This window comes from Besnoitia besnoiti, chromosome I (assembly GCF_002563875.1).
Source record: "Besnoitia besnoiti strain Bb-Ger1 chromosome I, whole genome shotgun sequence".
Lineage (NCBI taxonomy): Eukaryota > Apicomplexa > Conoidasida > Eucoccidiorida > Sarcocystidae > Besnoitia > Besnoitia besnoiti.
Genome location: NC_042356.1, coordinates 7533676 through 7559289, shown reverse-complemented (window position 1 = coordinate 7559289; position 25614 = coordinate 7533676). Strand labels below are relative to the sequence as shown.

Sequence of the window (25614 nt, the reverse complement as noted above, 5' to 3'; positions counted from 1 at the left end):
GCCTGCAGCAGCGGGGGCGCCCTGTTCAAGAAAAGTGAGGGTTGAAAGACGCCCTGGTAATAGAATCGTAATGCCGTTCTGGCTCGTCCGTCGTCCCCCGGCTCCCCCTGTGATACTGCACAAAGTAACTCGTCGCTCCGGCGAAGAACGTGGCGAAGGCGTGAGAACTTTTCCTGCTATCCACGCATCGACTGGGCATGCCATAGGTAGCTGCCCGCTCCCGGACTCGTCAAAGCTTTTATTTTTTCTTCTCTGCTTGGGCAGCATGCTTTTTCTGAGAGCGCAGAGCGTCGGAATGTGCGGCCTGAAGGTCGTGAAGAAGATCCTCGAGAGAGGGGCCGCCACGCTGCATTCCTCCGGCTCCTGCAACGCTCGCAATATCTTGCAGCTCCTACAGAGACCAAAATACACGAAAGGTGACGCACGATGGCAAACTCGCCGCTTATCAACCTAAGCAGCACGGGCAGGTCTCACACGAGGATGCGATTGCCGTATCCACGAAAATGCAGTCCAACTCAGACGTGGTGCAAACGCTGGAAGCCATAACCCCCCCCCCTCCCTGCAGCCCTCCAGCCCCCTCCCCCTGCCCGGCCCCCCGCCGGCTGACGTATTCCGAACATTAAAAACGTGGCCGGAGGCGGGGCCCTGAAGAGTCTGCGACGCGCACTGAGGGCGACGCCACTCTGGTATGCGGTCCCCGGTGCGGGTATTCTACGCTCTGACATCAGGCAGCGAGCGCTCACCTTTGGCAGCTGAAGGGCACCGTCTCTCAGTGAAGAATCTGCGTCGCCCTGGTGCTCTATAACGCGCAGCTGCGGCATGCGTCCTTCAACGCCGGTTCCAGTGTCGCGCGTCGCCGCCTGAAGGCCACCTGAGCCGGTGCCTGCCTCTGCGGCGCAGTCCTCTGGCTCACCCAGAGTGTAGGCGATCGTCCGCAGCTCCTCCCACGTGAAAAGGAGAGAGTCAGTTTTTCCGCCCCAAGGCAGAACATTCAGAATCCTGAACACGGTCGCATGCATACAACACGGATAAAACTCAGATGACAAAAATGAAATGGAAACCCTGCTACAGGAGGGATTGGATAAAGAAGGACCTCTGTAGATGTATGCAAAGGCACTTTGGATGCGAACCACGGAAGAGTGTGCCAGATAATACCTTTTGACGAAAGGGGGAGGCAACACCATCTCCAGTCACAATGCTTGACACAACTGTATGAATCTCGTACTAAAGTCTTAGCGTGCGCCCAGCGGAGCCACGACTTTCGGCTCAAATCCAACAGCAGTGGACGCGGCTCATTCGGAGTCCGCCTGAACTGGGTCACGAGCTCCACCGTGAAAACTTGTATCAGTGTGGCAAAACTCGCAGTCTAATCGCGTCACATTTCAGTATCGCGGGGACGTTCCCATTCTAGTATGCAAATATGCGATACGCGAGTATCTCATGCTATAGCGCTGGACATAAGCTACCCGCAGGCGTGTATCTCCTGCTTTCGCGCATCGAGCCTACAGCGGTGCATTTCTTACCAGCACTTGAAGCAACATGACGGCTCTTCAGCTTCTGTTGTTTCTTCGTCTCTTTTCTTCTTTCGCTGGACGTATACATCGAGGACGAATCGTCGGAGGAACGGTGGTCGTGTGTCTTTACCTTCCACACCTTCGCTGCCCTCGGCACCAACGACTACGCGCTCCACGAAAGACACGATCGCGCGCCTGACTTTCTCCTGCAGCTGCCGCTTCTTGACTAGGAACGGGAAGTAGTCTTGGAGGAATCGCTGAGTGATCCCCAGGACCTTGCCGCCGCCGACAAAGCACCTGAACTCCATGCCCTCTTCCAGTCGCTTTGTTTCCACTAGCGACAGCTCATCGCGAACCGTCACACGCTGCCACCAGTTCAGGGCACTGCGCGGCGACGCTGAGCCGCAGCCAGACCTCTCGCCTGTCGCCTCGACACGGCAGCTTCCCTCTTTTTCCTCGTGCTGCTCCCTGGTCGCGCAATCTCCGTCGTCCGCCGGTTGCTGCGCCGACGTCGAATCCCGGGGGGATGCATGGACAGACCCTGACGCATTTTCTTGCGTCCACAGTGGAAGAGCGACGTGGCGTCGGCTGTAGTCTCTGATTGCATGCGCTGGGCATTCGCAAGTCCACGTCGTTGTCGCGTGGCTTCGAGAGTCCGCGTCCGCCCGGCCCCTCCCCTGCGGCTCCGCGTCATAAGCCCGGGCAGCGGCGTGCGTGTTCATCGTGCAACTGCGGGAGGCAGGCTCTTCGAGAAGCAGATCTACGCAGCCATGCAGAGGTCTCGCGAGCGTGTCGCTCACGCGCTGGGAGCTTTTCAGGAGGAGAAGCACTTCCCAGGACTCAGAGCAGGAAAACGCCATGCTGCTGCTGCTTGTGCTGACGCTGAACGTGGCGGCGCCAAACGCGCTTGTGCGATTGGTGAACGCCGCTCCTGAAACCATCCAATGCGCGTCCGTCGGGCAGACCGAGTTGAGAAAAGGAACGCAGCTCCCTCCAAGCAACTCGATCGCCCGGTCGATCTGCTTGCCGAGATGCCGCACTGAGTCGGCAGTGTTGAGGGCTGACGCGCGCTGACAAGATTTACGCGCGCCTCTCGTAGCCCCGCGAAGTGCTTTCGTCTCTTTTCCACGTTGTTCTGCACACCCGACAAAGCTTGTTTCGCCGTGCGTCCTGTCAGAACTCGCAGTCGGCGTGCCCGGCATCGCCACCTGGTGGAGCCTTCGGCGCGGCGCAGACGCAGGCAAATCCATCAATTGATTCGGAGTGAGAGGCGAGACGCCCCCTGCCGCATATTCTGTCTGGTCATCGTCCTCGTCATCCGATGAAGAAGTCGACGAGGGCTCATAGTTCCACGAATCGTCACTGTCGCTCTCGCCACTCTGCGATACTGCCTGCAAGACCCCGGTAAACGCAGTGGATCCAAGCCACGAGTCGACGGCCAGTATTCGGAATGAAACGACAAAAAGCAGGGATCGAGTGTGCCACGACGCCGAAAAGAACTATGTGAGCCCATACAAGGTTTAACGATAGGATAAAAAATGCATTTATTCAAAATTAAAGTTTTTTGTAACCTAAAATAATGACTTCGTAAAGAGCAGAAGGGTTTAGTTGACGCAGCAGCTCATACAAGGGGCGCCGCGTTGGCGGCGGGGGTATGTCCACAGAGGCAGGATCCATACAGAAAACAACCAGCAGACGTCAGCTCTTTGACAAGAAGATTCCGCGAGGCTGAACGTTGGAGTAACGCATCACAGCAGACTCGAAGATCTTCAACGACACATAGGTTCTGCGTTGCCAGTCGGTCGCTCAGCATTGCCTGCCTTAGGTATGGATTTTCGCCTCGAACCTCTCCTATCACAGAGTCGTTCACTCTGCCCACCTGCCTGAGATCGACTTACGAAGGTATACTTGACTAGGCGATCAGCGGCTTTTCCCTCCCCCTCTCCGCCTCCTTCGCTTGACCCCTTCCGGCGATTCTTCGCCGAGGGATCCTCGGGCAAGAGCAAGGAGTCCTCGTCGAGGTATCCTGCGACTTCATTATCGACAATCGGGATCACCGAGCTCCTGAACCTGCTGCATGTGCAATCGAAAAACTCCAAGCCGTTCTGCTCCATCTCCGCATGTCGCGCCTCCAGGTTCGACTTCAGAACAGACCCCGTGGCGTGTTCCCCCGCGGACGCGGCGCCGCCACTTGGGGCGTCACCCACGCCCGGCGTCTTGAGTTCCTTTACCTGGATGCGCTTTCTGATGCAGCAATCGCAGCAGCCTTGCTCTCTGCATGCGCGCGCGCCGCAGCACATAGTTTTCACAGTGGTGCAGGCGCCGCACGCGGCCAACCGGGAGCGCCAAACAGACGGTCGGCACGCAAGGACTTCGTCCGTGAACGTCGCATCTGAACAGACGAAACCCAGCCACTCTTACTTCACAGCGATGAAGGAGGCAAATACAAAAAACAAGCACGACCCCGGTACTCTGAAAGCATGTCGATTGCTATTGTCGAGCAACTAGAAAGACAAGCCCGGCAACTGGCAGTCGCACGCCACCGGCGAGCCGCCCAATCGGCAACTCAGGAATGGTAAATGTATCGCGGACAGCAACAAGCACAGACTCCTGATTAAGAAGGAAAAACGGCACCGGTCCCCTCCGCATCACTGACTCTGCGCACGTCTCTGTTTCCTCGTGTGCCTCCCGCTGTCACTGCAAAAGACATCCGCTGCTGCAAATTTGAAAAACGCAGCTGGAGACAAACCGCCGTAGCGGCTGGAGGTGCAGTAGGACGATGTTGCCCTCGGTGCAGAATCTCCCTAGATATGGAGACCGGAAATCCACGCCAGTCCTCAACTGTGACTGCTAGAGCCTGGTAGGCGCACGAATCTCACCAGCTGGGCCCCACAGAAGGAACAAAAGCTGCTGTAGAAGAAGCTCCGCGTAACCTGGAGATCCGCATGCAGCCTCCCCGCTCCGCCGCGGCTCTTTCACTCCGACTCCCTCGAGTTCACGCCCTGCAGGGCCCCGCAAAACTGCCTTGACAGCTTCCTCGAAGGAGCGAAGTTTCCCGGAATCGGGGGAGGAAGCGAATACGAAGTGCCTGCGTTGCTCGTCGGCTGCTTTCGCCTGGAAGTGCTCGGCGCGGCGCGCGTCAGCTGCCTCGTCTCTCTTTGCCTGCGGCGGCGCAGGCGCGGCGGCGCGCTCCTCGCTCGCTTGCTCAGGCGGCCCGGCTGCAGCCTTCTTCGCAGCCGCCTCCATCTCGGGGCGCACACTTTCTACCAGCTTCCGCTGGACGTGGGCTCGGTGCTCCTGAGCCAGGATCTCATCTGCGGGGTCTGTGAGCGCCTCAGAGCTCGGCCAGACCTCGAGACTGCCGGAGGCAACCTCGAATTCACCTGCGCATGCACCCGCAGCCAGTGCCACACACGCGCATCCAAGTTCCACGCGTGAGACGCCGCGCAGCCACAGCGAAGGCACAGTTTTTTATATTTCTGGCGAGAGTGGAGTCAAAAAACGGTGAGGAGCCAAGCGCTCAAACACGCAATGCCAGCGGAGTAACGTCCTGTCCGCTTTTGCGTGAAGTGACGCGATGCGCATCTGGGGCGTCTACGAGCGCGCCTCGAATCTGGTGACGCATTTCAGCACATCCCCAGTAGCCAAGACGACGAGAGAATGAAGCGAACACACAGCAAGTGGCGGTGGGCAGAAAAAACAGGCGCGCTCAGACTGGAAATTACATCAATGGAGACACACGCCACACGGCCAGGCCGGTTGGCTGCGTTTTGCGCGCAGTTTCTGCCTTGATCACGAAGGCGCTGGAACTCTCCACAAAAACTGTCTCGGATTGCCACGCACAGCTCCGCACGGTCAGCCGGACTTTGGATACCGCCCCCCGGTACCTGCAACTAGCAAATCCGTCCGCGACCCCACAGCCTGTCAGGACCGTGTTTATCGCTGCTTTCCAGAATTCGGCACATATAAGCAATATGTCTATGCTGCTCATAATGTCTCTCGGCACTGGAGGACATGGCAGTCAGTCACACGCGCGGCATCTCCTCCATTGGTCGTAAGGCATGAAACACAGACTGTCACATGGCTCCTTCTCCGTCGACAGGCGTCGCGGGTTTTCGAAAACCCATGTGCCTGACGGGACCTGGCTGTTTACGTACAGTGGAGCACAGCCCGCGAAAGGAGACCTTCTCGAAGAGTGAACTGATCCTGCGGCCCCGTGCGCAGCAAGTGGGCCTCTCTTTGTGCCTCCTCGTAAATATCTTGGAAAGTTGCGACGGAGCTCCCAGGACTGAGAGAAATCGCCAGACTGCCCTTCAGAGCTACGAGAGATCTGCACCAGCAGTCATCTCTGGCGCACGTTGTTCCTTCGACCTGGTTGACTGCTGAATCTCGGCTGGCCTGACGAGTCGCCAGCGACTGTCCAGTTAGCACCTTTTCCGCGGCAAGGCCATGCAGCCCTCTGACACGGGAAGGCGCAAGAAGCGTCTTCTTGTTTGCATCCAGATAGAAGCGGCAAGCCTTGTAGTGAGACAGCAGAGACCGCAGGAGCCGGACGGATGCTACCGGAGGAACCTCAACCTTCACTTTCGGGGTGTGATGGTGCGATTCTTCTTGCGAGGCGACCCCGGCTCCGGCGGCCGGCGTCGCCGAAAGAGCAGCCGCCACGGCGACAGTTTCGTTGATCGATGTCATCTTCCGCTCCTGTCCGAATCAGTCAGCCGCTGGCAATGCTACTCGTCCTTTGAAAAACACGGGGTAAGGGATCAGTGACACCGAAAACGCGCGTATGCCATGAAGAGGCAGTCTGTAATCCGAACAACGACTGGCATGTTTAGCAGGTGAAGCAGCGCTCTCGAGAACTGGTGGACGCAAATTCCGCATCCTTCAATCAGGATGTGTTGTTAGAGTTGGCTCGCCTTTGTGTCAAACTTGTGAGATCCGGCAACCGGCAGCTGCCTCCGTATTTGACGCGTTGCTGCGTGCCCGCCCACGAAGATGTCAAAAACAAGCCAAGCCACCTATTCGGGCACGAATTTGAGAAACTCTTGCTGCGTTACACTGGCCGTGTCAAGTAATATGAGGAAATGACGCTCCGGCTGGAACCGAGTCATGCATTTCAGTGGTCCCACGACCAGAAGTTCCGTAGAAATTGGCAGGCCATGAGGGGAATGTGCCGAAAGCGGCGGCATACGCAAGAAGCACCAGCTTACTTGTCGGAAAACGCGGTGTCCAGGGAGGAGCTGCCGAAAAGTGTCTACTGCAAGTCCGTGGCGCCCGTCTCGCTGTCGCCACTCGTGTCGCTGCAAAGTTTTCGTCCCCCGTAGATGCTGCACTGCTAAAGGCCGATTTGCATGTCGCAGGCCTTCCTCCTTGAACGTGTCTCGCCAAGCAACAAGAAGCCAACGGGAACGGCATGGGAGTCGCAAGAAGAATTAAAAAAGTGTCAGATGCATTGTGGACAGTTGAAGGGTCCTACCGTTTTTCCGGTATTTTTCCTTATGAGTCGCCGCCGCGCATGCGGTCGTTGTCGACCCTGCATGCATTGTAACGTGGCTGCGGTCGCCAGGAATGGCTGAAAGACAGCGACTGTGTACAGAGCAGATGCTCAGATGCTTGTTCTCTGCATAGGCAAACATTTGGTCACGCATATACTGATCCACGCTTTCGCCGCGTTGTTGGACTTCGCTCAGTCCTTCTTTACCCCGGTCTATGCACATGGTCGCGACGCGGCGCTGTGCCTTTCGAGGTTTCATCCAGCCCTTCCGTGTCTCTTGCATAGCTGCGTGTCGCCTACCGGCTCGTCCTTCTTCTTGCAGGGAGTGACCATTTCACGAGTTGAAGGCTCGATTTCTGGAGCGTCTGAAGACTGCCACTTTCCCCCTGTGTATATTTCGGCGTCGCGAGGAACGAGGCTGTCCTCTGAGGCCGCAGCTCGACAGTCCCCGGTCCCCTCCGTTTCTACCGACAGCTGCTGGCGAGACCCGAGACCTCGAAAGGTCTCCAACGGCTTGCGAGCTTTCTTTTACCCAACCTTCTCTCTCTCTGCTTCTGGTCGCTCCTTTGTTTCTGTCTCCCTCGTGTGTATCGTCTGGAGATGTCGCTGAGCACGCGTTGATAGTCTGCCTTTTTCAGGGTTTCTTCTACCCCGGCCATGTGTCTGGAAGTCATCCCGTCAGCCTTCTCTTGGGGCAGCAACCTCTGTGTTTTTCGTCGACTCGTTCAATTGGCCTTTCCGGCGAGTCGCTAGTTCTGTCCACAAGTCCCCCCGCGGCTCTCCTCAGAATCATGTGCCTTACGCGGACACGGACTCGGGCAGCCAGCCACTCTGCCGCTCCTTGGCAGTCCGCGGCTTTGTGACTGAGACACAGTCTCTGTGAGTTCTGTCTTCCTCCCCCGCCGTATCTGCAGCCAGCCGCTGCTTCTTGCTGCCCGCGCACAGCAGTAGTTGCTCCAACGCCTGCTCCGCCAGCTAAACGCTTCGCGGGCCTGCGCAGCCATGGCGCCCGGCCTCCGCGATCTGCCGCGTGTCTTTCCTGCTGGCTCGTATGTGGCTGATTACGCCGTCTGGTGTTCATGCGTGGCTCTGTGCGGGTTCGCGGGTCTCACTCTTGTCTTTGTCGCCCTCGCAGTCCTCCAGGCGTTGCTTTCTTTCTGGCGGCGACACGCTCGCAGCTTACGCGATGCTGAAAAGAAGTGGCAAGGGCTTGTCTACGGCAGCGCTTGCGCGCCAGGTGGATCCGTCCTGTCTGCCGACAGCAAGCGAACCGAGGATTTCTCGAGTCCCGCGCTCGGCAGCTCTGCGCCTGCCTCGATCTCGTCGCCCTCGTCGTCGGTCTTACACGTGGTGATCGTCGTGCTGGGCGACTTGGCGAGAAGTCCGCGAATGATTTATCACGCTCAGGCCTTCGCAGCCAGCATGAGCCCACCCCCGATTATCCACGTCGTCGCGTACACGCCGACTCCCGTGCCGCCCAGTCTCACGAGTCTCCCCCTGCTAGTCATCCATTCTCTACCTCCCTTTCCTCTGGAGGCGTTTCGTCGGTTTTTTCGTGGGCCTTTCGTGCTCGTTTTCCTCGCTCTCAAGCTCGTCCAGCAGGCTGCCGCGCTCGCGGGTGCCCTTTTGGTACTGCTGGTCATGCTGTTTTTCTCCACCGTGCGAATCGAGCGTGAAGGGGAAGGCGGCACGTCTCGCAGCGCCCTCCGCCGCCAGGCTCTGCTGGTCGTGCAGACGCCTCCCGCCCTCCCCACAGCTTTTGTCTGCGGGGTAACCAGTCGCTTGACAGGCGCCAAGATGATTCTTGACTGGCACAACTTTGCGTATACGCTGATGTTTCCGAATCGACCGCGCAACGAGGAGGGCGCCCATGGGCACGACTCCCTCGTGCGCAGTCTGCAGAGAGCCGCAGCGGCCCGCGCTGAGTCGGTAAGCGGCATACTGGCCTCTGAGGCGCTCTGCGTCTCCAAGGCAATGCAGCAAGCTCTCCAACGCGACTGGGGAGTGCGCGCTGCAGTCCTGTACGACCATCCGAATGCTCAAATCAGGCCAATTGACCTCGCAGAGCGGCACGCGATAGCCATGAAGTATATGCGTCTCCCGCGCGACACAGCGGCAGCCACGAGCCCAGTGAGGACGGCGCAGAGCTGTCTCATGGGCGACTCCCACTCGCCGGCGCAGTCCGTCAGGCGACGAGGAGCGCAGCGGGGCAGCTCAGAAGGCGCAGAGTCGCGTCGCTGCACAGACGCGCTCCCGGCAGCTGCGCCGTCCGCGACCTCGGAAGGGCAGGACCGACACCTGTCCAGCGAGGACGGCGATGTGCACGAAGAGCAGGTCTTTCTCGCGTTTATTGACGACTGCGACGAAGAGGTCAGCGGTGCGATTCAGCACGTGGGCGGTTCCCGCCTCATCGCTCCGTCTGTCTCGCAGGAGCAGCCAAGAAGCCCTTCTGAGGATGTAGCCGCTGTATGCGAGGGAGAACAGGTCGCCCCGCGTACACACCTGCAGCGGCAGTGGGCCTTCCCTGCCAGTCCCTCGGGAGTCGTCAAGTGCAACTCAGCGGGTGCGCGGACGCCGCAGAGGCCGGCTGAGGGCGTTGGCTCAACGGAGGAGGCCACGCTCGTCTCGCGCGCGGTACGTCGTATCTGCTTCGTTCCGCGGCGTCGCGCGCAGCGCCGACACACCGCGGTTCGACGCTGTGCCTCGTCAGGCGGAGCTCGGATGAGTTGACCGCTGCAAGCAGAGACACGCGGGCTCCGCCTGGTAACTCTGCGCATTTTGCGACATGGGCACTTATCTGTGTTGATGCATACATATTATCTGTGGGCGCTGACGTTGTCAGGGGTCTGCATCCCCCATTGTTCTGTCGTGTCTGTCGTGCAAGTGCGACAGCGGAACAGTTCCATCTTTCGCTTGGGTGTCATCAGGGAGTGCGAATTGGTCTGGGCTATGGTGACTAGAGCAGGGGAATGATGTATTTTTCTCAGCGTGTGTCTGTTCTGCATGCGTTCCGCTTCTCCCTTCAGTGGCTGGAGCACGGTGGTAAGTCGGACGACTCAGCGACTGGGGGCCAGCGGACAGATGCGACCTGCGGCCGCGCAGACAGCTCGCGCGGCTGCTGTCGGGTTGCTGTCGAGGTGAAGCGTCGGCGCCCGGCGGTCCTGCTGGCCGCAACGAGTTGGACTGGAGACGAGGACATGGATCTTTTCCTGGGCGCGCTAAAGCGGTATGATCGACAGCGAGAGTGGGAGCTGCGAAGCCTTTGCAAGGCTTCGCAGCTCGCTCGTAGAAACTGCGGTTTAGCAGGCGACAGCGGCGCGCCTCAACGCGCTGATGACCTCCTTCCACCCCTTCTGGTCCTGATCAGCGGCCGAGGCCCCGGGAAAAGCCAGTGGCTCAGCAAGGCTCGCCAGAGTCGCCTTCGCCACGTCGCCATTCGGACACTTTTCGCTGCTTTACAGGACTACTACAGGTGAGATTTAATCACGGCGCTCGTCTCGTGTACAAACAAAACCAGTGAGCCCATTCTTCGGGTTTACGGCTTCAGTGAAAGCAGTCAATCGCTTTTTTTTCACGCGTTGACGTGTAGACCAGCCGCGCAAGCAAGCGAGCTTACTTTGTGTTCTCTCTCTCAGTCCTATGTGCCCGTAAGGGGATCAGCGTATACACGCGCATACATGTCCGCGGAGCCGCCTGAAAAAGGCAGCGCTGCGACGTCAGCCGAATATTTTTGTGTGCTGTCTTCTGCGCTCTATCTTTTCAGGCTGCTCGCAGCCGCCGACGTCGGCATATCCGTCCACACCTCTAGCAGCGGCGTTGATTTACCGATGAAGGTGGTGGATTTGAAGGGTGCCGGAGTTCCTGTGTGTGCGTACGAGTTCCCGGCTATCCATGAGGTCAGGCGCCGTCGTCGCGCAAGCTGAAGCTGGAATACACTGCCAGCATGGGACGTGATGGGAGAATGTTGTTTCCGTTGGTAGACCGCAGAGGACCTGCCAAGCCGCCTGTGTGTGGGCTTCGCGTCAAGCAAGAGGATGTTAGTCACTGCCAGTCCGAAGCCGATTCTTTCCTGCACCCGTGTTTGTGGATGGGTCCAGCAGGCGAATTGCGAATGTAGCTGTGCATTTGCTTCTGCCAGGGTGCAAATTTGAGTCTTTGGTCAAGTTTCATCTCTGCCTACTGCATCTTTGTCCGTCTGGTGGGAAAATTTGAGCTAGCGTGTTACCGAAACTGGGCATCGCAGCACCTTCTGTGGAGTCTAGCTTTTGATTTCGTGAACCTCTGAGCATGTGCATGTGTCTGCTTTCGTGTTTGCAGCTCGTCTGTGATGGTCGAGATGCGCTTTTGTTTGTTTCTGCGGAAGGCTTGTGTGCAAAGTAAGTCTCTCAGCCAGAATGTTTCCTGTAAAGAGGACAATAATGCTAACGCAGGCCATTCTGTGGCAACACAAAACACATGGATCCATTCACTGGGAGAAAATATATAGGAGAATACCGAGGCAACTCGATTGCCCACTGTCGGGTAGTTGCAGTGAAGGTCGGGATGATGCCCGCCGCGAGATGAGAAGTTCTATCCAACTGAACGGGATGTCCTGCTTGGAAATGAGGGTCTCAAAAGTGTACTCTAGTCACAACGTACATGGCTGCCTCTACAAATTCTGTCCTGCAAGTGGACCTGCAGGATGAGGTCCAAAGGGATTTCGGGGGACTCACAACAGCACGGAATGCTGCACTCATGTTACAGGCTCAACGGTCTCTCTGTTTCGTTAGCGCCCATCTCTCTTCCAGGAGTCGAGCATAAAATGAAACAGTAATGGTATGTATGTATGTATATCGTGTCACACGTGTAAGGCGACCGCGATCCACTGTACGAGCCCACACAGGACTCCACCGACCTTATCAGGAAATCCTCACCTTGTTGTGATAGCAGGGGTGGGCGACTGGTTAAGGAGTCGTGAAGCCGATGCATGTGAGAAATTACGGGTCGCTTTCACTTCATGCTTGCAGATTGCAACAGCTCCTTCGGCGTTTCCCGACCACGTTTGACGAGGCGGTCGACTTGTGGCAGCATCGAGGTCTCCATACCATACCTTTTGCTACCTCCAGCTCAGTGCATTGTTGTGAGTCGAAGGGAATCCCTTCATGTCGTTCGCAAGCAGATGATCGGACGGCGAGGCTAGGAAACTCTGCACGGTCACAGCCGCAATCTCGTGACAACGAATATTGCAGAGCGTGCGGACACATAGGCCATCGGGTGACTGGCAGTTGTGATTTATTTGAAATGCGGCGACATGCGGAATTCCACAGGCTTGGATCGTTTCATGAGGAGTGGAGAAGAAGTGTTCTACCGATTGTGACAAAGCTCTGTAAAGGCTGCGGCACGTAGTCGGGCAGGCTCCACGCTGTGCACCCTGTTAAGAATCAAGGCGGCTGAGTTTCGGCTGCACAAGGGAGTATTTTCGTAGAAATGCACGTCCCTACGGGACTGCTTTTCGGATGTCCGTGGCTAAATGTAGGACGTCAGTCGCGTAGCGTCGTTGTCCGGCGTCTGCCCTGTCTTGTGTCCTGCCTGAGGGCATCCCCTGCCAAGCCTGCCAAGTGCACCCGATTGCCGCTAACGCTTCTGTTGGTGACTCTATTTACTGTACTTCTTGAGCCTCATCATCACTTGTGATGGGCGTTTACGCGATTATAATCCTTCACTGCGTACATAGGATCGGACAACTAGAGCATCTTGATACTGTGTGAACTTTGTTCTTTACAGTATCCCCGATGGCGCAAATGTAGATGGAAAGGCGGGGGGGCCTCAGGCTGCCGCCTTAGATTTGCTTTATCGGAGCTAGCTCCAAGGCATCAGAGTAATCACCTTTTGGACGAATATACTCTCCTATATACAATAACAAGGTACAGCAAAAATGTCCTGGATGGATAGATCTGTCATATGTACAAAGTGGATGGCTTGTACAGAAGAGTGAAGTGGAAGGGATTGCTCTTCCTCGCTTCCGCCAACACGCCGCACGTGGGCGAGGCTCCCTTTTTTAAATTGCGGCCTGCGGGCCACCACGGAAGAACACGTTACAGTGACCTTTGGAAATCACATATGTGTGACTTGCAGATGAAGTCACCGACTACTGAAATTAGTCCGATGTATGTGTACCGCACTCCACTACCTGTGGGCCAATTCGTCTACTGGACCCCATTGCAGCCGCAGTTAGCCACGCGTGAATCTCCGCTTTCATTTGTGCGAACCATCCCGATGACTGGCTCGTGGTGAACATGGCCATCGCTACAAGGCAGATATGAAGGAATACGAACCCACATCTTCATTTCCGATTGGAACTGAGACACGCATGCCTTTTTTTGGTGGAACAAGAGAACACTGTTCACACATCGTGGCGTCGCCTTCCTTCGTGGAACTGGGGAGAGACGTCTTTCGGTTGCGTCACGCACGGTAGTGAGAACTGCCGAATCAGGCCCTTGTGGACAGTCCTGGTTCCCCCTGTGACGGCATCGTAAATATTCTTGGACTGGAGGGCGCGTGCTGAACGGCGTTAGAACAGAGAACTCCCGAAGTGAATGCGAAAGTACACCGGAACTGATAGCAGAGATAATCCGTGATTCTGCTGTCCCGGTAGACAGCGGGTGTCTGGCACACTGGCCTCATGCCCTAGTTTGTGGCACTGCACGTGCCCGAGCAGCAAAGTAGGAGGCCAGAACGCAACGCTTTTTTTCGGTGAGACTAATGTCAGCATATAAAGATGTTACTATCAATGACCTGGTTTTGACTGGCTACCCACTGCGGCACTGAAGCATATCCCAATTGCTTTGATACGGAGGTCAATCCCAAATATTCGTAGAGAACGACTCAGTTGTTCATCACAGCTTACGCGCACTAAAAGTTTTAGGTGTCTTCGCTATTTTAGCTGCGTTGAACAGTTTATATCACGGCGAAGGATGGCCCGGTTCCGGAGCCACATGATGTATGCGCCACAAGATCATATGGTGCATACCACATGTGATGGAATCGTTCGACCTACTTGGTCAATAGCCGATCGAGACTACTTGTCGAGTTTTCCCTGGTGCCATTGCGGCCAGGCCTTCATAGGTGGCGTCAGGGCCTAAGCTTTCTCCTCCCAATTACCACATCAGCCAGTCCTATATAACGTAGAATGCCTAATCAGACTGGCCGAACCGCGATGAAGAAACATTAGCCTCACCGAAAAAAAGCGTTGCGTTTTGGCCTCCTACTTCGCTGCTCGGGCACGTGCAGTGCCACAAACTAGGGCATGAGTCCAGTGTGCCGGACACGCGTTGTCCGCCGGGACAGCAGAATGACGGATTATCTCTGCTCTCAGTTCCGCTGTACCTCCGCATTCACGTTGCCAGCGTGAGACCCCATCAGCGTTTTTGCGCATGACCGGAAGAATCTGGACAACGAAGCATACGGTTGACGGCTTTTCATCTTCTATGTGGACACTGGCCTCGGTGCTAAAACGCGGCATTCTGTGACCCCAAACGTCCCACAAAAGTGCCAGGCTCTCCCCAAAGAACAAGTACTTCTCGTTGGACTGTAGAGGTGCAGGTCATTGGGTAGCAGCTGGACACAGAGGTCATATTACCTTTTTGGTAGAAATGGGGATGGGGAGGATCTGCCGATCTTCAGACCTTTTAATAAATTGCAACGCGCCCGCTGAACGCAGATCGACAGAGACTCTACTACACGATCTCCCTGAAGGTGTCTCAACCACAGAAATCAAAGATCGCACCTTGAGTACCAGCATGTGCCTGCCTGCCACGTGCCCCTGCAGTCCGATGAATACAATATAATTTGGTACTGAAAGTACCTGGTACCGCGGAATGCCTCTTCTCAAACTGTATGTCGTGACGGACAGTCCACAACAGGTACATGACAGATTGCATGCAGAGACGACTGAGCAAAGTAGGCATGGAATGCGAAACTGTTTCACGAATCGATATGCCATTTGTCTCAGATAGACCGAGTGCCAGAAAAATCCTTTCTGAGTCCAAACATTCGATCTATTTCTCGAGCTGCAGCAGAGTGAAGCGTTGGGCCGTGGCGTCTGGACGGCCGCGCTCAATAAACTGTACTTGCCCGCTTACACAATCGTCGACCTTTGGAGGCATATTCGTCCCGTACGGTTAACCGTTCATCTCAGAAAGGCTACGCATAGCACGCTTACACGCTTAATGACAGAGACGCTCAATCGGCCATCTATGCATGGAATTGCATCACGAACAGTTTCGCGCAAGGCTCCCGTTTCTAGCGCGGACCCAGCAGAGCCCTAAACACTTAGGTCAACCAAAGTTCCCTTAGCTGTCAGCTAGTGTTAAAGTCGGTCCTCTCGATCGCCGATTACCCACTCATCTGGGCTAGGGTGGTCGACTAATGCACACCACACTCCACGGTCGAAGCGCATGGAAATCGCGAAGCTCATAAAGTTTGAACCCCAGTATTATCCTTCCTTCAAAACTGGGCGGATGTGCTACATCCCGCCCGCGTGGATCAGGACGGCCAGTCAATTACACGCCCGTGAAATCGATTGATATTTTTGCGGAATCGCAGGGCGCCGTACTCAGGTGCCAAATGTCATCAGCAGTCTAACTACGTCTCACCATATCTAACAGTTGGGGAGTCGACTTGTATTGCATTTGTTCTGCACCTGATATTGAATTTACATAATAATTGAAGACACCTCGTTCGACAGTCTAAAAGATCCACTTGCAGTCCAACGTCACTACGCCGCGACGCCGCAGCGCCAGAGCAATGCTGTCCCGTGGGGCGTTCCGGATCTTTCGCGTGTAGTAATTACTCGCAAACCCCAGATGGAAGAACAACGTCCGCCGGGCCACCGGAGCAATGTTATATTCGTGCGAAGGCAACTCCGGGTTGAAGACGATGTGGGGGGAGGTGGGACCATTACCGTAGGTGACATTGTCTGCGCAGCTGCTAAGCATCGGATTGCCAGACCCAATGGCGGAGTGGCCACACAATGTCTCATAAGAGAGACATCCAGCAATGTGGCATTCCGGTTGCGGGCGCCTAGCGAACAACATGACACCTGTCCTACACAGTCGGAGTCCAACAGGCTGCCCTACCATCCCGCCGGAGAAGCCATCCTGAAGGGTAGTCGTTTCGCATACCGTGACGCCGTCACAACCCGGATGCAGCATGGAAAGCATGAAGAAAAAGAAATACGCCCGCGGGAAGCTCTATCGTCCGTGCCTGATCCCAAAATGGACAGGCACACGCGGGTCTTGGCGGCACAGAGTAGTATAGAGTCTTACTGGGCATCACTGAGCCAAACTGCAGCGAAGCGTCTTGGTCGGCCTGTTGAGGAGTCATTACTTTGTGCATCATTAGGCAGCAAAAGGAAATCCATGGTACGTGAGAAACATTCCCGCATAGTGGATACTTTCGGGGCTGCGGGTCGCCAACGACTTTACCGCGGTGGAGCTCAATGGGACGGAGCCCCGTTACGTCTTCACCCAGAATACTCTTATCACCTATGTATCGTTATTATCACATTATAAGTAGCTATCGTCTCCGTACAAATGAGCCGCAATTCAGAACAGCACATTTCCCACTACAGTGATCCTCACCTTATATCACCTAACCAATTGTACGACAAGCGTGTACATTCCGTATCCAGCACTTCCGGAAGCACCTCGCAAATAGGGGGCGACGGCAATGTGGAACTCTGACACAAAGACATGCAGTTCTCGGTTTAGATGCATCGGGCACAACATTTGTCAGGGTATAGAACCGTCCTTTGACAGCAATTGATCAAAAACACATTTCGTAGTGGAAACCGCAATCACTGGACCAGCGGTACCCATTGGCGAAAGGACTGAGCCAGTTGTTTGAAGGCTTGTAGTCAATGCGTGTGCACTTTCTGGGCCTTCGAAAGAATAATGCCTCTGAGGCTGCGACAGAATCCGCAAACCATGATCCAACATATTGGCGTTGCTCACTACGAGGCTGCGGGGAAGCTGTCCACCCCATCGGAAGCTCAGTTTCAGGGCTGTTCGTCAAAATTCGGCGGAGGAAGCGGCGGCATGAAGTCGGCAACCCGCCTCCTTCAACGGTATGTGCAAACCTCCATGCTACAAAAAGTCTCCGTCCACCTCAGCGCGAGAGTGTTCCATTTGCTTTTTTGGGAAAAAAAACGCGCGTAGAGCGCGCTTGCGAGTGTTTGACTGATAGTCGGGCGCCACCCGCCATGCACATTTGCTGACGACGGCGATCCAGTATAATTTTCGCCTCAGTTTCGGTAAGAATGAAGGGTGGGTAAATTTGACGTGGAGTACACCGGCACAGCATTGAATAGAGAAGTATCTGTCCAACCATTGGTTGGACAGTATAGATGAAATTTTATCGCGGTATTCTGTCTCTACTCCCGGTATATGATAGTAGTAGCCCAGGCAGTGTGCTGTTAAACATCCGGAAGCAATTATGATAGGCGGTCGGCAAAATTTGCGGCGTTTGCCTGTTCACCAAAATGCCCCTGCAGAACTCAGCTCAAGCGGATGCTACGATCTTACGAGCAGGAAATCACGATATCCGACACACGACAGATAGTCGCGGAACAGCAGATGTCAGACAGGAGGCAGGCGACGAAACACAGCCGACTATCAACAACGTACCGGCTGCCTCTGCTTCCGCCGGTGTAGAAGGTACGTCTTAACTCAGCACCCTAAACTCGCAATGAGCAAACTATTGTTCGTATCCCCGCCCTTGATTCCCATGAAAAAAACTCATACTATCTAGAGGAAGTACAGGTTTATGCGGCTGTCACTGATGGCGGTAGGGTTACGATTCACCAAAGCGCGTACGGCATTTCCTTGAACTACAGCTGCCAAGCACCCCCCGATTTGACATAAATTGTTGATGAGCTTCTATTTATGGCTCCTCTTCGCGTCGTCCCTGCTTCTTGCTGTTCCCATTCCTTCGTAAACTGAAATTTTATAGATCCAGTGTTACCAGAAGATGAAAAAACCCATGAGCGAACACTGATGGCTGCAGACTGCGAGACCTAGGCTGCCACATGTGTTAGTGTCCCCTGCAACAGAGTATGCATACACTTCGCAACAAAGTTAATATCAGAAGTCAACGCGTGCGGCGCTATCTCGTACTCGTGATGAACGCACATGTCGCTTACGGATGGACACTGAGTAGAATCAGGAAGGCCACCAAATCGGGTACGTTATTCTTGCTGTGTGCAGCTAGAAAGCACGGTATTTCATGCATTCAGGGTGTTTCATCCTCGGATCAGTTCCGGAGCTCTGTTTTGCATGCAGATAACGACGAGTCACACGTAAACGTACGACCCTCAATGGGGATACCCGGAAACGACGGTGAGGTCTCGTTACTCCAGACACCCAGACCCAAGGCCAATACCTCCCCTCAGCCGCGCGTGGAGAACTTGATTTGCTGTTGTTCCGCTGTGTACGTCCACGGGCACCTCTTGATTGAGGAGTTCTTGTGGATGTGAATCTTCTGGTATCCGCCTAGATTAGTATATATAGTTAAGCGCGGGAACACAGCAGTTGAACATACGTGCTTGCACGTAGGTGCAAAGGAGCAGACACAGACTGTGCTAATACTTGTTGAAGAACCCACCCGTGTGTGAAGCTTTAACTTCGTGCATATATGTGCATCTACCACCTTGTCCTTTAGCAAAAGGTGCGGAGGAATGCGGTGTTACGGCTCGCGACACACGCGCTCCAGGAGGAGCCCTTTGGCAACCCTTACGTCCGTACGGTGAGCATACATGTGAAACAGGAAGCACTATTCCAGGATAGCTCTCTGTTGCCTGTGTTTGCAGTCGGTCCGGAGCTCATCCTAACACCGTCTCGCCTCACGTTTTCGGTTATGGCAAATCAACTGGCCTGCGCTTCAACGGAGCTTCAGAACACCGGCAAGGTGGCATTTTCATTCACCTGGAGGCGAGAAAAAGGTGGGGGAACAGCTGTAGGAGGCTAGAGGTGTATGTTAACAATTGTGTCGTCCTTCAACGGTCGAGAATCACAGGAGATTTGGAGGATTTCCTCGCGTTGCGGGGTTGCATACTTAGCACGGGGATATAGATTGGTTTTTAGAAGAGTATCCCGACTGCGGCAGGATTCGACAAACTTTACTGATGCTTCCTTCTGAGAGAAACCGGGGCGGAATCCAAGTACTCTAGTCGGTCTCAGACCTGTAAAGTGTGCTTTTAACTCACAGGATTAGTCTATGCAGATAGGTCTGAGGTTGCACATGGGATTGTTAGAAAACGATGTTGACCTCACACGATAAATACCTTAAAGTGGTTCCCCGATTGAACAATGACCGTGTGTCTGAGCGACCTTGTTCCATGTAGCAGGAGCTCGCGAAAGGGGCGGTCCAACCCTCTATCCTGTGCTCAACTCTTATACTAATCACATTCGTCCCCTTTCCGAGGTTTCAGCCGGATGTGCTGGCCGGCTGTTTTGCAGGTCATTCAGAGGTTCCGTTCTCCCGGGGAAGTCTCAGCGCATACATTTCTCGTTCCAAGCATCCCGGCAAGGAGTTTTTCATGAAATATGGAGCTTGGAAACAACTCCACCAAAACGGGGCCACCCGTTACGGTTGTCTGTGTTGGCAGCCGTAGAACGCGCTCGTGATATTCGTGTTTCCATGCAAGACATGCAGCAGCGCTTATGCCGGCATGCAATAAGTGAATACATCGCAGAGACCCTAGGAGACGTCCTTGACAATTTACCGGATCACCGAATACCAAACTCACGTAAGCACGGTCGACTTAACCGTGTCTCATTGCGAGATTGTTTCCCCGCAGCCGACTGGCGATGACACCTGCTGCATCGAACCGTAGCGTCGTGAAGAGTCGGAGAGGTGTTAAGGAGAAAGTCGATCGAGGTGTCATGCTTTCGCCGGGCAATGAAAGTAGCAATATTAGAGTCTGAGATTTTGCCGCAAGGTAGACACGAATGTGCGCAGCTGTCCAGGTCTTCAATCAACACGGCATTTTGCCGCAAGCGTCGGATTTTATCCGTTTCCTGTGTGCAGGGCATGACCAGATAAATGGGATGGTCGAAGCATTCGAGCGAATCAATGAGCTCTACCGTGTTGAAGGTGCTGAGGAGACGCTGGACCTGTTCATAAAGCTTCATGATGATGTCTGCAAACTCCAAAAGAATTATACTTCAGGCAAACGAGAGTATATTCCTTATAGTCGATCATCAGCTTATCAAGCTACTACTCCTGACTTGAGTCCAGAAATTGCCTTTTCGTTGGAGGTCCTTTCCGACGCTATATACCTGATGGACAGAAGCCTATTACCCCAAAAAAGACACCTTGCTTTCCGCCTTCAAGCTGTTACGACGACAGCACAGCAAGAGAGGCGACGACACCCTCGAGCCGCCATACTGTTGATGGAATCTATTCTTGGCGAGGTAGCCTTCGCCTGCTCGGAAGCAGTTTCAGAAGCTCGAGAGGAAGCCCGACAGCCAAGGATGTTGCCACAATGGCTTCCAGCTGGTGGGCAGCGCCGCAGCTCGCCACCAAGGACACGACAGACCGCTGAGACATTTTACGCTCTGTGAATTGCCTGTGATATGTAACTTCCCTCTCCAGGATGGCCACGACTTGAAACGCCTGGTGTGTGTGCTGAGCAATGCTTGCTACGTCTTTTTTCGGTCTGAGTATAAAACCGTTTCTGTGACATGAGGTGTCCTTGTGATATACGTTAGATGGATAATGCATGTGGCGGGGGATGAATGCGTGACATAATGCGTGACATTCGAAGTGTCTTGCTTTGATGTGAGGGGTACTCTGCAGGCTTTCAAGGAGTCAGGCTCCCTCCCGCAGACGATGTCGGCTCTAGAGTCCTTTCGTGTAACTCCGGTTCCACAAGGCCAGGCGGCAAGCCAGCGTCTGATTGCGTTTCCCTGCGCAGCAAACAGCAGATTGCCGTGGTTCAGAAAGAAAGTGTGGCCGGGTTACGAGGCACTGACCCAGAGACGCTGGACGACCCTGCGTGGCACGCAGTCTCTGTTGAGCATCTATTCCAAAAATTTAGCCAGCTCCTCCGCCACTGGGATGAGGATGTCTTTTTGACACGCGCAGAGGATGAGCTGCTCGACGATTTCATTGCGAACACCCAACGGATCGGGGCTCCGGTTCACCATTCGAGAGCCACCGCATCTGACCTAAACCGCGGAAATATACGAATGTCGACCGTGTGGACGATGTACGAGCTGTGCGCGCGATTAGATCTCAGGCAAGCAACGCCAGGTCAGTAGCAATAATACTCATGCAGCTGTAGGTGTGGCACGACTATGGTAACCTGCCGAGGGAAGTTAAACGAGCACAAACTCCGTCTGTCTTCACACCCTCTCAAATACTGATTTCTTTTTCACTTTATCGGCCTTCCGTCCTATACCGTCTGGTATGATACACACATGGATGCCTACCGTCCCGATATGCGTACGCGATTCGAACACGCCTAAATTGGCGATGCTATCAGAGCCGGTATTTTCGTTTCGGTTAATATGAATGTATCGCTTGCCCTGAGGATATTCTCCTCTATGCAACTGGCGCCGCTAGCACTTAATATGCCGTTAGTGCGTGATTAATGCCGTCGATTATGTCCCCATGCTCGCTAGACTCAATATTCCGCGTAGCTCTATCCCTCCAGCAACTCGTTCCTCTGATTCAGCAGACGCATATAATTGCATGGTCGTCCCAAGGTGGGTGGTCTCCTGAATTGGACATCAAGCCAAGTAGCTATAGAGGGCGTCAATACTGTCGCGCTTGGTAACGGGAAAAACCGGCTTTTTCCAGGCTTGCAAGTGTTCATGGTCTTGTGCATACAGGCCAAGTAGCTGTGCTTCTGATGGGAGCCCCTGTGCTTCGAGCAATGAATACCGTCGCAGCGGAAGAGGACGAGGAGGGACAGAACATGCGAGAAGCTCGCGACACATTACAGGCGCTCCAGGAGTTGCTCGCCAAGTCCGTCCGCCAGGTATTTGTAGCACTGGATACTTGCGTTGAAACAGACCTCTCACTGCAAGAGGAATGGTTCCTCGAGTCTGTACGAGGGCTATGCGAAGAAAATGAAGCGACTCTTCGCTGTCTGGTCACGGTAGACGAAATTTGGTGGTTTGTTAACGAGACTGTTCCAGAAATGTGGGATCCCGTTTACGGACCGCGCCGGGCAGATGTCGCAGAAGACGCTGTCATCTACTACGTCAGAGATTGGGGACGATTTGCAGAGACCGCTGTGGCGTGCGTAAAGGCAAAGCACCAAACTGCGCCTGATGATGGTAATCGTGCCACAGCAGAGGACGACGACGTTATAGAAACTGCCTCCGAGAGAGGACAGGGTCCATTTGCCTATGAGATCCAAAAAGACATCGAACTCCTATTTCGGGTCATCGGAGTCGACACTATCGTCCTAGACTTTCTGCTCCCCGCCAACATCCACACGTCGGGGGCCGCCGCAGCGTGGCGATCGTTGGTACCGGTGCAACGAATACTGGGCCCTTGCGTGGGTCGCTTCCTGGAATGCCTCTGTACCTTCTTCGGCCTCAGTGTCAGCCATGTGCGAGATACAGCCGTACAACGTATCAATGCAATAGAAGAGCGGACGAGACGGTGCACGTCATTCTATTCGGTTTTGGACTACGCAATAGACTGCATCTGGCGACGTCAGCCAGGCCTACAAGGAATAGCCACGGAGGTCCGCCCGGGGCAGGCCAACCAGGTCCTTACAGTAGTCGCCGGTTACTGCAACTCCTTTTGGGATACGAATTCATTGGCAACCTTCACTGAACTTATCAACCTCCTCATTCTGGTGGACAACATTGTCGCCCTCTCTGCATCGACAGCAGTGTACCTTTGTGGCGATATTTGCACTGCACTGCTAGCCATTCTTTGCGATGGTCGAGTTGCCATTTCGACACCTGGAATTCCGGAACGCTTCAGGAATGCGGATCACCAACAACGCGTGACATCAGCTCTCAGAAGGTGTAAGCCTGTCCTAAACGCAACGTATGTCCTCCCTCCTTTGAAGAGAGATGCTGAACACCCACAAGCTGCTGACACCGCCGATCAAGCTCAGTGTGGCAATGCTCAGAGTCATGGCTGTAGCGTTGTCGGACAGAAGCCGGATGCAGCTTCCGACCACGTTCTGGGGAAACGGCGCAACAGCAGCGCTGAAGTGGTTGATGGCCCAATGTTACCCTCGGTGGAGGAGCGAAGTCCGCTGGATCCAAGCACTGATAACGGCGAAGCATGTGGCACCCAGCTGCGTGCGATTTCATTTATGAGGAAGCTCCATAGATTCCCGCAGCTTTCGGCGGTAGTTACCAAGGCATTCTCCCGCATCGTTTCGACTGGTTAGTGCCTTACACTTCTTCGCAACAGCAGGAGTTGGACTTTTAGGCAGGTAGATCCCTGGGGGTAGCAGTGCTACACTCAGCTCTCTGGGCACCTTCAGTATTATGAGCACCAACCTCAGTCTTGCAAGACGAATCGTAGCCTTTTCCTTTCCCTCTATGTTAACCGCTGCAGAGCAGGGCCCCCCGTTCTTTGTTACTCTGTCGATTTCCTACAGCTCGCGAGAGAAACATAGCCCTGCATTTCCCCGTAGATATTCTTCTGAAGTTGCAGACAACAAAGCGTCAAACCGAAGAATCCGGTGATCTCGATAAACGAAGTAGCAGGCTGACCTCTTCGAGAGGCAATTCTCGTGCCTCTGCTGTAGACAAGCGTGCTAAAACAAGAATCGCCTCAAAAAACTCTTCACAGGTGCCTGGCGCTGGCAGGCCAGATACCGCCACTCCCGAAAATCAAGAACCACGGACAGGGCACGCCGATAATACTGCTCACGAGAGCCCGGTATCGAAATCGGCACTCGTTTGCTGTCGTCTACCAGCCATGACCGAGGTAGTAGGGTGGTTAGCGCGGAAGCAGAATGACAGAACTGACCTTCGCGAAGAGACTCATGAAGCCGCCCCTGTAGATATCGCCACATACTTCGCCCCTGGTCCTGAGCTCATCTCGCACCTGACGAAGAAAATTGGATCCAGCAGCGCCGTGTACTTCCTCGGGGATAGCCTCGAAAGAAGTGAAAGTATGACCTCCAATTCTGAAGGCGATATTTTCCAGAGCACTCCTCCCAATATGTCACCAACAACGCAGCTACTCACCGCCGTCAGAGAAATGTGTACGTCAAGGTGAGCCATGATAAAGAAACCGAGAGCATGACGCCTACCCGGATTTGCTATGCCGCAAGCTAGCTTGCACGGCTCCTGCCTTAACATTCATTCCGGGCAGCACTCCAGGTCTTGAGTCCTGCTGGCGCATTTCTGCTTATACGTCCTATAGCGCCTGAAGTGCCAACGACATGGAACCGCCTATCCGTCTGCCTCCGTCCAGCCTCTCCGGGCGGCCGGAAATATTGTCGAAGCAAAACGTCGTATTCACAGCAATGCCTTCTGCGTATATAAGACCGCGGCGGCTGATGGCCACAGGTGTTTCACTGCCCATTATCCTTGATCTGGAATGGATGGTTTGTATGTCCGGTTGGGCGGTCAGATCTTCCGCAGTTGCTTCGCCTACATTGGCAAGCGGTGATGAAAAGGAGCATGAGCACCACAGGGACAGTCACAAGACTGTACTGGTAAGGGAACCAGCTGATGATGCAGCCTAGCTTGGCTGCGAGTAGAGTTCCACGCTCTAATCCCTTCAGCACGCTGTTGTCTTGAAATAGATGTCAGTCTGTCGATAACCGAATCCGCCAGCGGCCCTGCTGTTGACTCTGCGTTTGTACAAGCGGAAGCGGTTGATTTCAACGGTGCGGACTAAGTGAAACTGGGGCTTTCTACACTGTACACCTTATTCCATGCTGCAATGTTTGTCGAAATGAAACATATGAAACTAGTGTAGCTTATATACACATAGGAAATTTGTGCCGGTGTCCCTGACCACGCATCTGAGAGAGAGGGTATAGGGCACATAGAGCGTCTTCTCTAGGCAGCAACGTCTCTGCTTGTTCGGTCCTTCACAGGATCAACCGGCAGCAGGCCTTCCGCCTGTGATTCAGTACACCCCCCAATTGAGGCCGAATCACAGCCGTTCCGGACAAGTCGCCGGATATCTAGAGTCCCCTGCAAGAGTCCTGCTTGTAGGAAGCATCGCGGAGCAGGGCCGCGTCTTGGGCCTGAAGGAACCTGTCGTCAGGTGTTTGTGTGAAGAGGAGGGCGTCGCATTTCTGAAAGTGTGTCAGGGAGAGCACCTTCACGACTGCACATACGCTGACCATATTTGTCTCTATGCATGAGCATATCGCCGTGACAAACGCATTGCAGCGGAGCCGTATGTGTTCTGCCGTGTTGACAGTGTCTCTCCCACTTGGTACCATGGGGCTCAAAGCATGGAAATCCCCGGTGACAGAGGCCTGCCAAGCTAGAACCCACCAACCTCCTGCTGACTAGTGCCATGACTAGGAGGTATTGAGGCCAACCGTAGAAGGCTGGGTCGCAGCTTTCTTTATCTCGCCGCTAAATCAGTGCGAGCGTAGTAGGTCCTGTCCCACAGTTCCTT

At 54.6% G+C, this 25614-nt stretch overlaps 4 protein-coding genes across 4 annotated transcripts; 3 read left to right on the top strand and 1 right to left on the bottom strand.

The window, feature by feature from the left end:
* Nucleotides 1–238: 238 nt before the first annotated feature.
* BESB_010600 (uncharacterized protein) lies at nucleotides 239–6206 on the bottom strand (the record flags this gene model as incomplete). Its single annotated transcript, XM_029359814.1, has 6 exons — nucleotides 239–391; nucleotides 744–999; nucleotides 1524–2905; nucleotides 3413–3906; nucleotides 4394–4897; nucleotides 5672–6206. 6 exons carry the CDS (start codon nucleotides 6204–6206, stop codon nucleotides 239–241), a joined length of 3324 nt encoding a protein of 1107 aa, XP_029222727.1.
* A 1804-nt stretch (nucleotides 6207–8010) lies between these two features.
* On the top strand, nucleotides 8011–12850 carry BESB_010590 (chitobiosyldiphosphodolichol beta-mannosyltransferase; the record flags this gene model as incomplete). The annotated part of the gene is made up of 6 exons (XM_029359813.1): nucleotides 8011–9642; nucleotides 10035–10480; nucleotides 10772–10904; nucleotides 11326–11384; nucleotides 12015–12239; nucleotides 12772–12850. 6 exons carry the CDS (start codon nucleotides 8011–8013, stop codon nucleotides 12848–12850), a joined length of 2574 nt encoding a protein of 857 aa, XP_029222726.1.
* A 9075-nt stretch (nucleotides 12851–21925) lies between these two features.
* BESB_010580 (uncharacterized protein) lies at nucleotides 21926–23410 on the top strand (the record flags this gene model as incomplete). Its single annotated transcript, XM_029359812.1, has 1 exon — nucleotides 21926–23410. One exon carries the CDS (start codon nucleotides 21926–21928, stop codon nucleotides 23408–23410), a length of 1485 nt encoding a protein of 494 aa, XP_029222725.1.
* A 536-nt stretch (nucleotides 23411–23946) lies between these two features.
* Nucleotides 23947–25351, top strand: BESB_010570 (uncharacterized protein; the record flags this gene model as incomplete). The annotated part of the gene is made up of 3 exons (XM_029359811.1): nucleotides 23947–24245; nucleotides 24607–24691; nucleotides 25079–25351. 3 exons carry the CDS (start codon nucleotides 23947–23949, stop codon nucleotides 25349–25351), a joined length of 657 nt encoding a protein of 218 aa, XP_029222724.1.
* Between the last annotated feature and the right edge of the window lie 263 nt (nucleotides 25352–25614).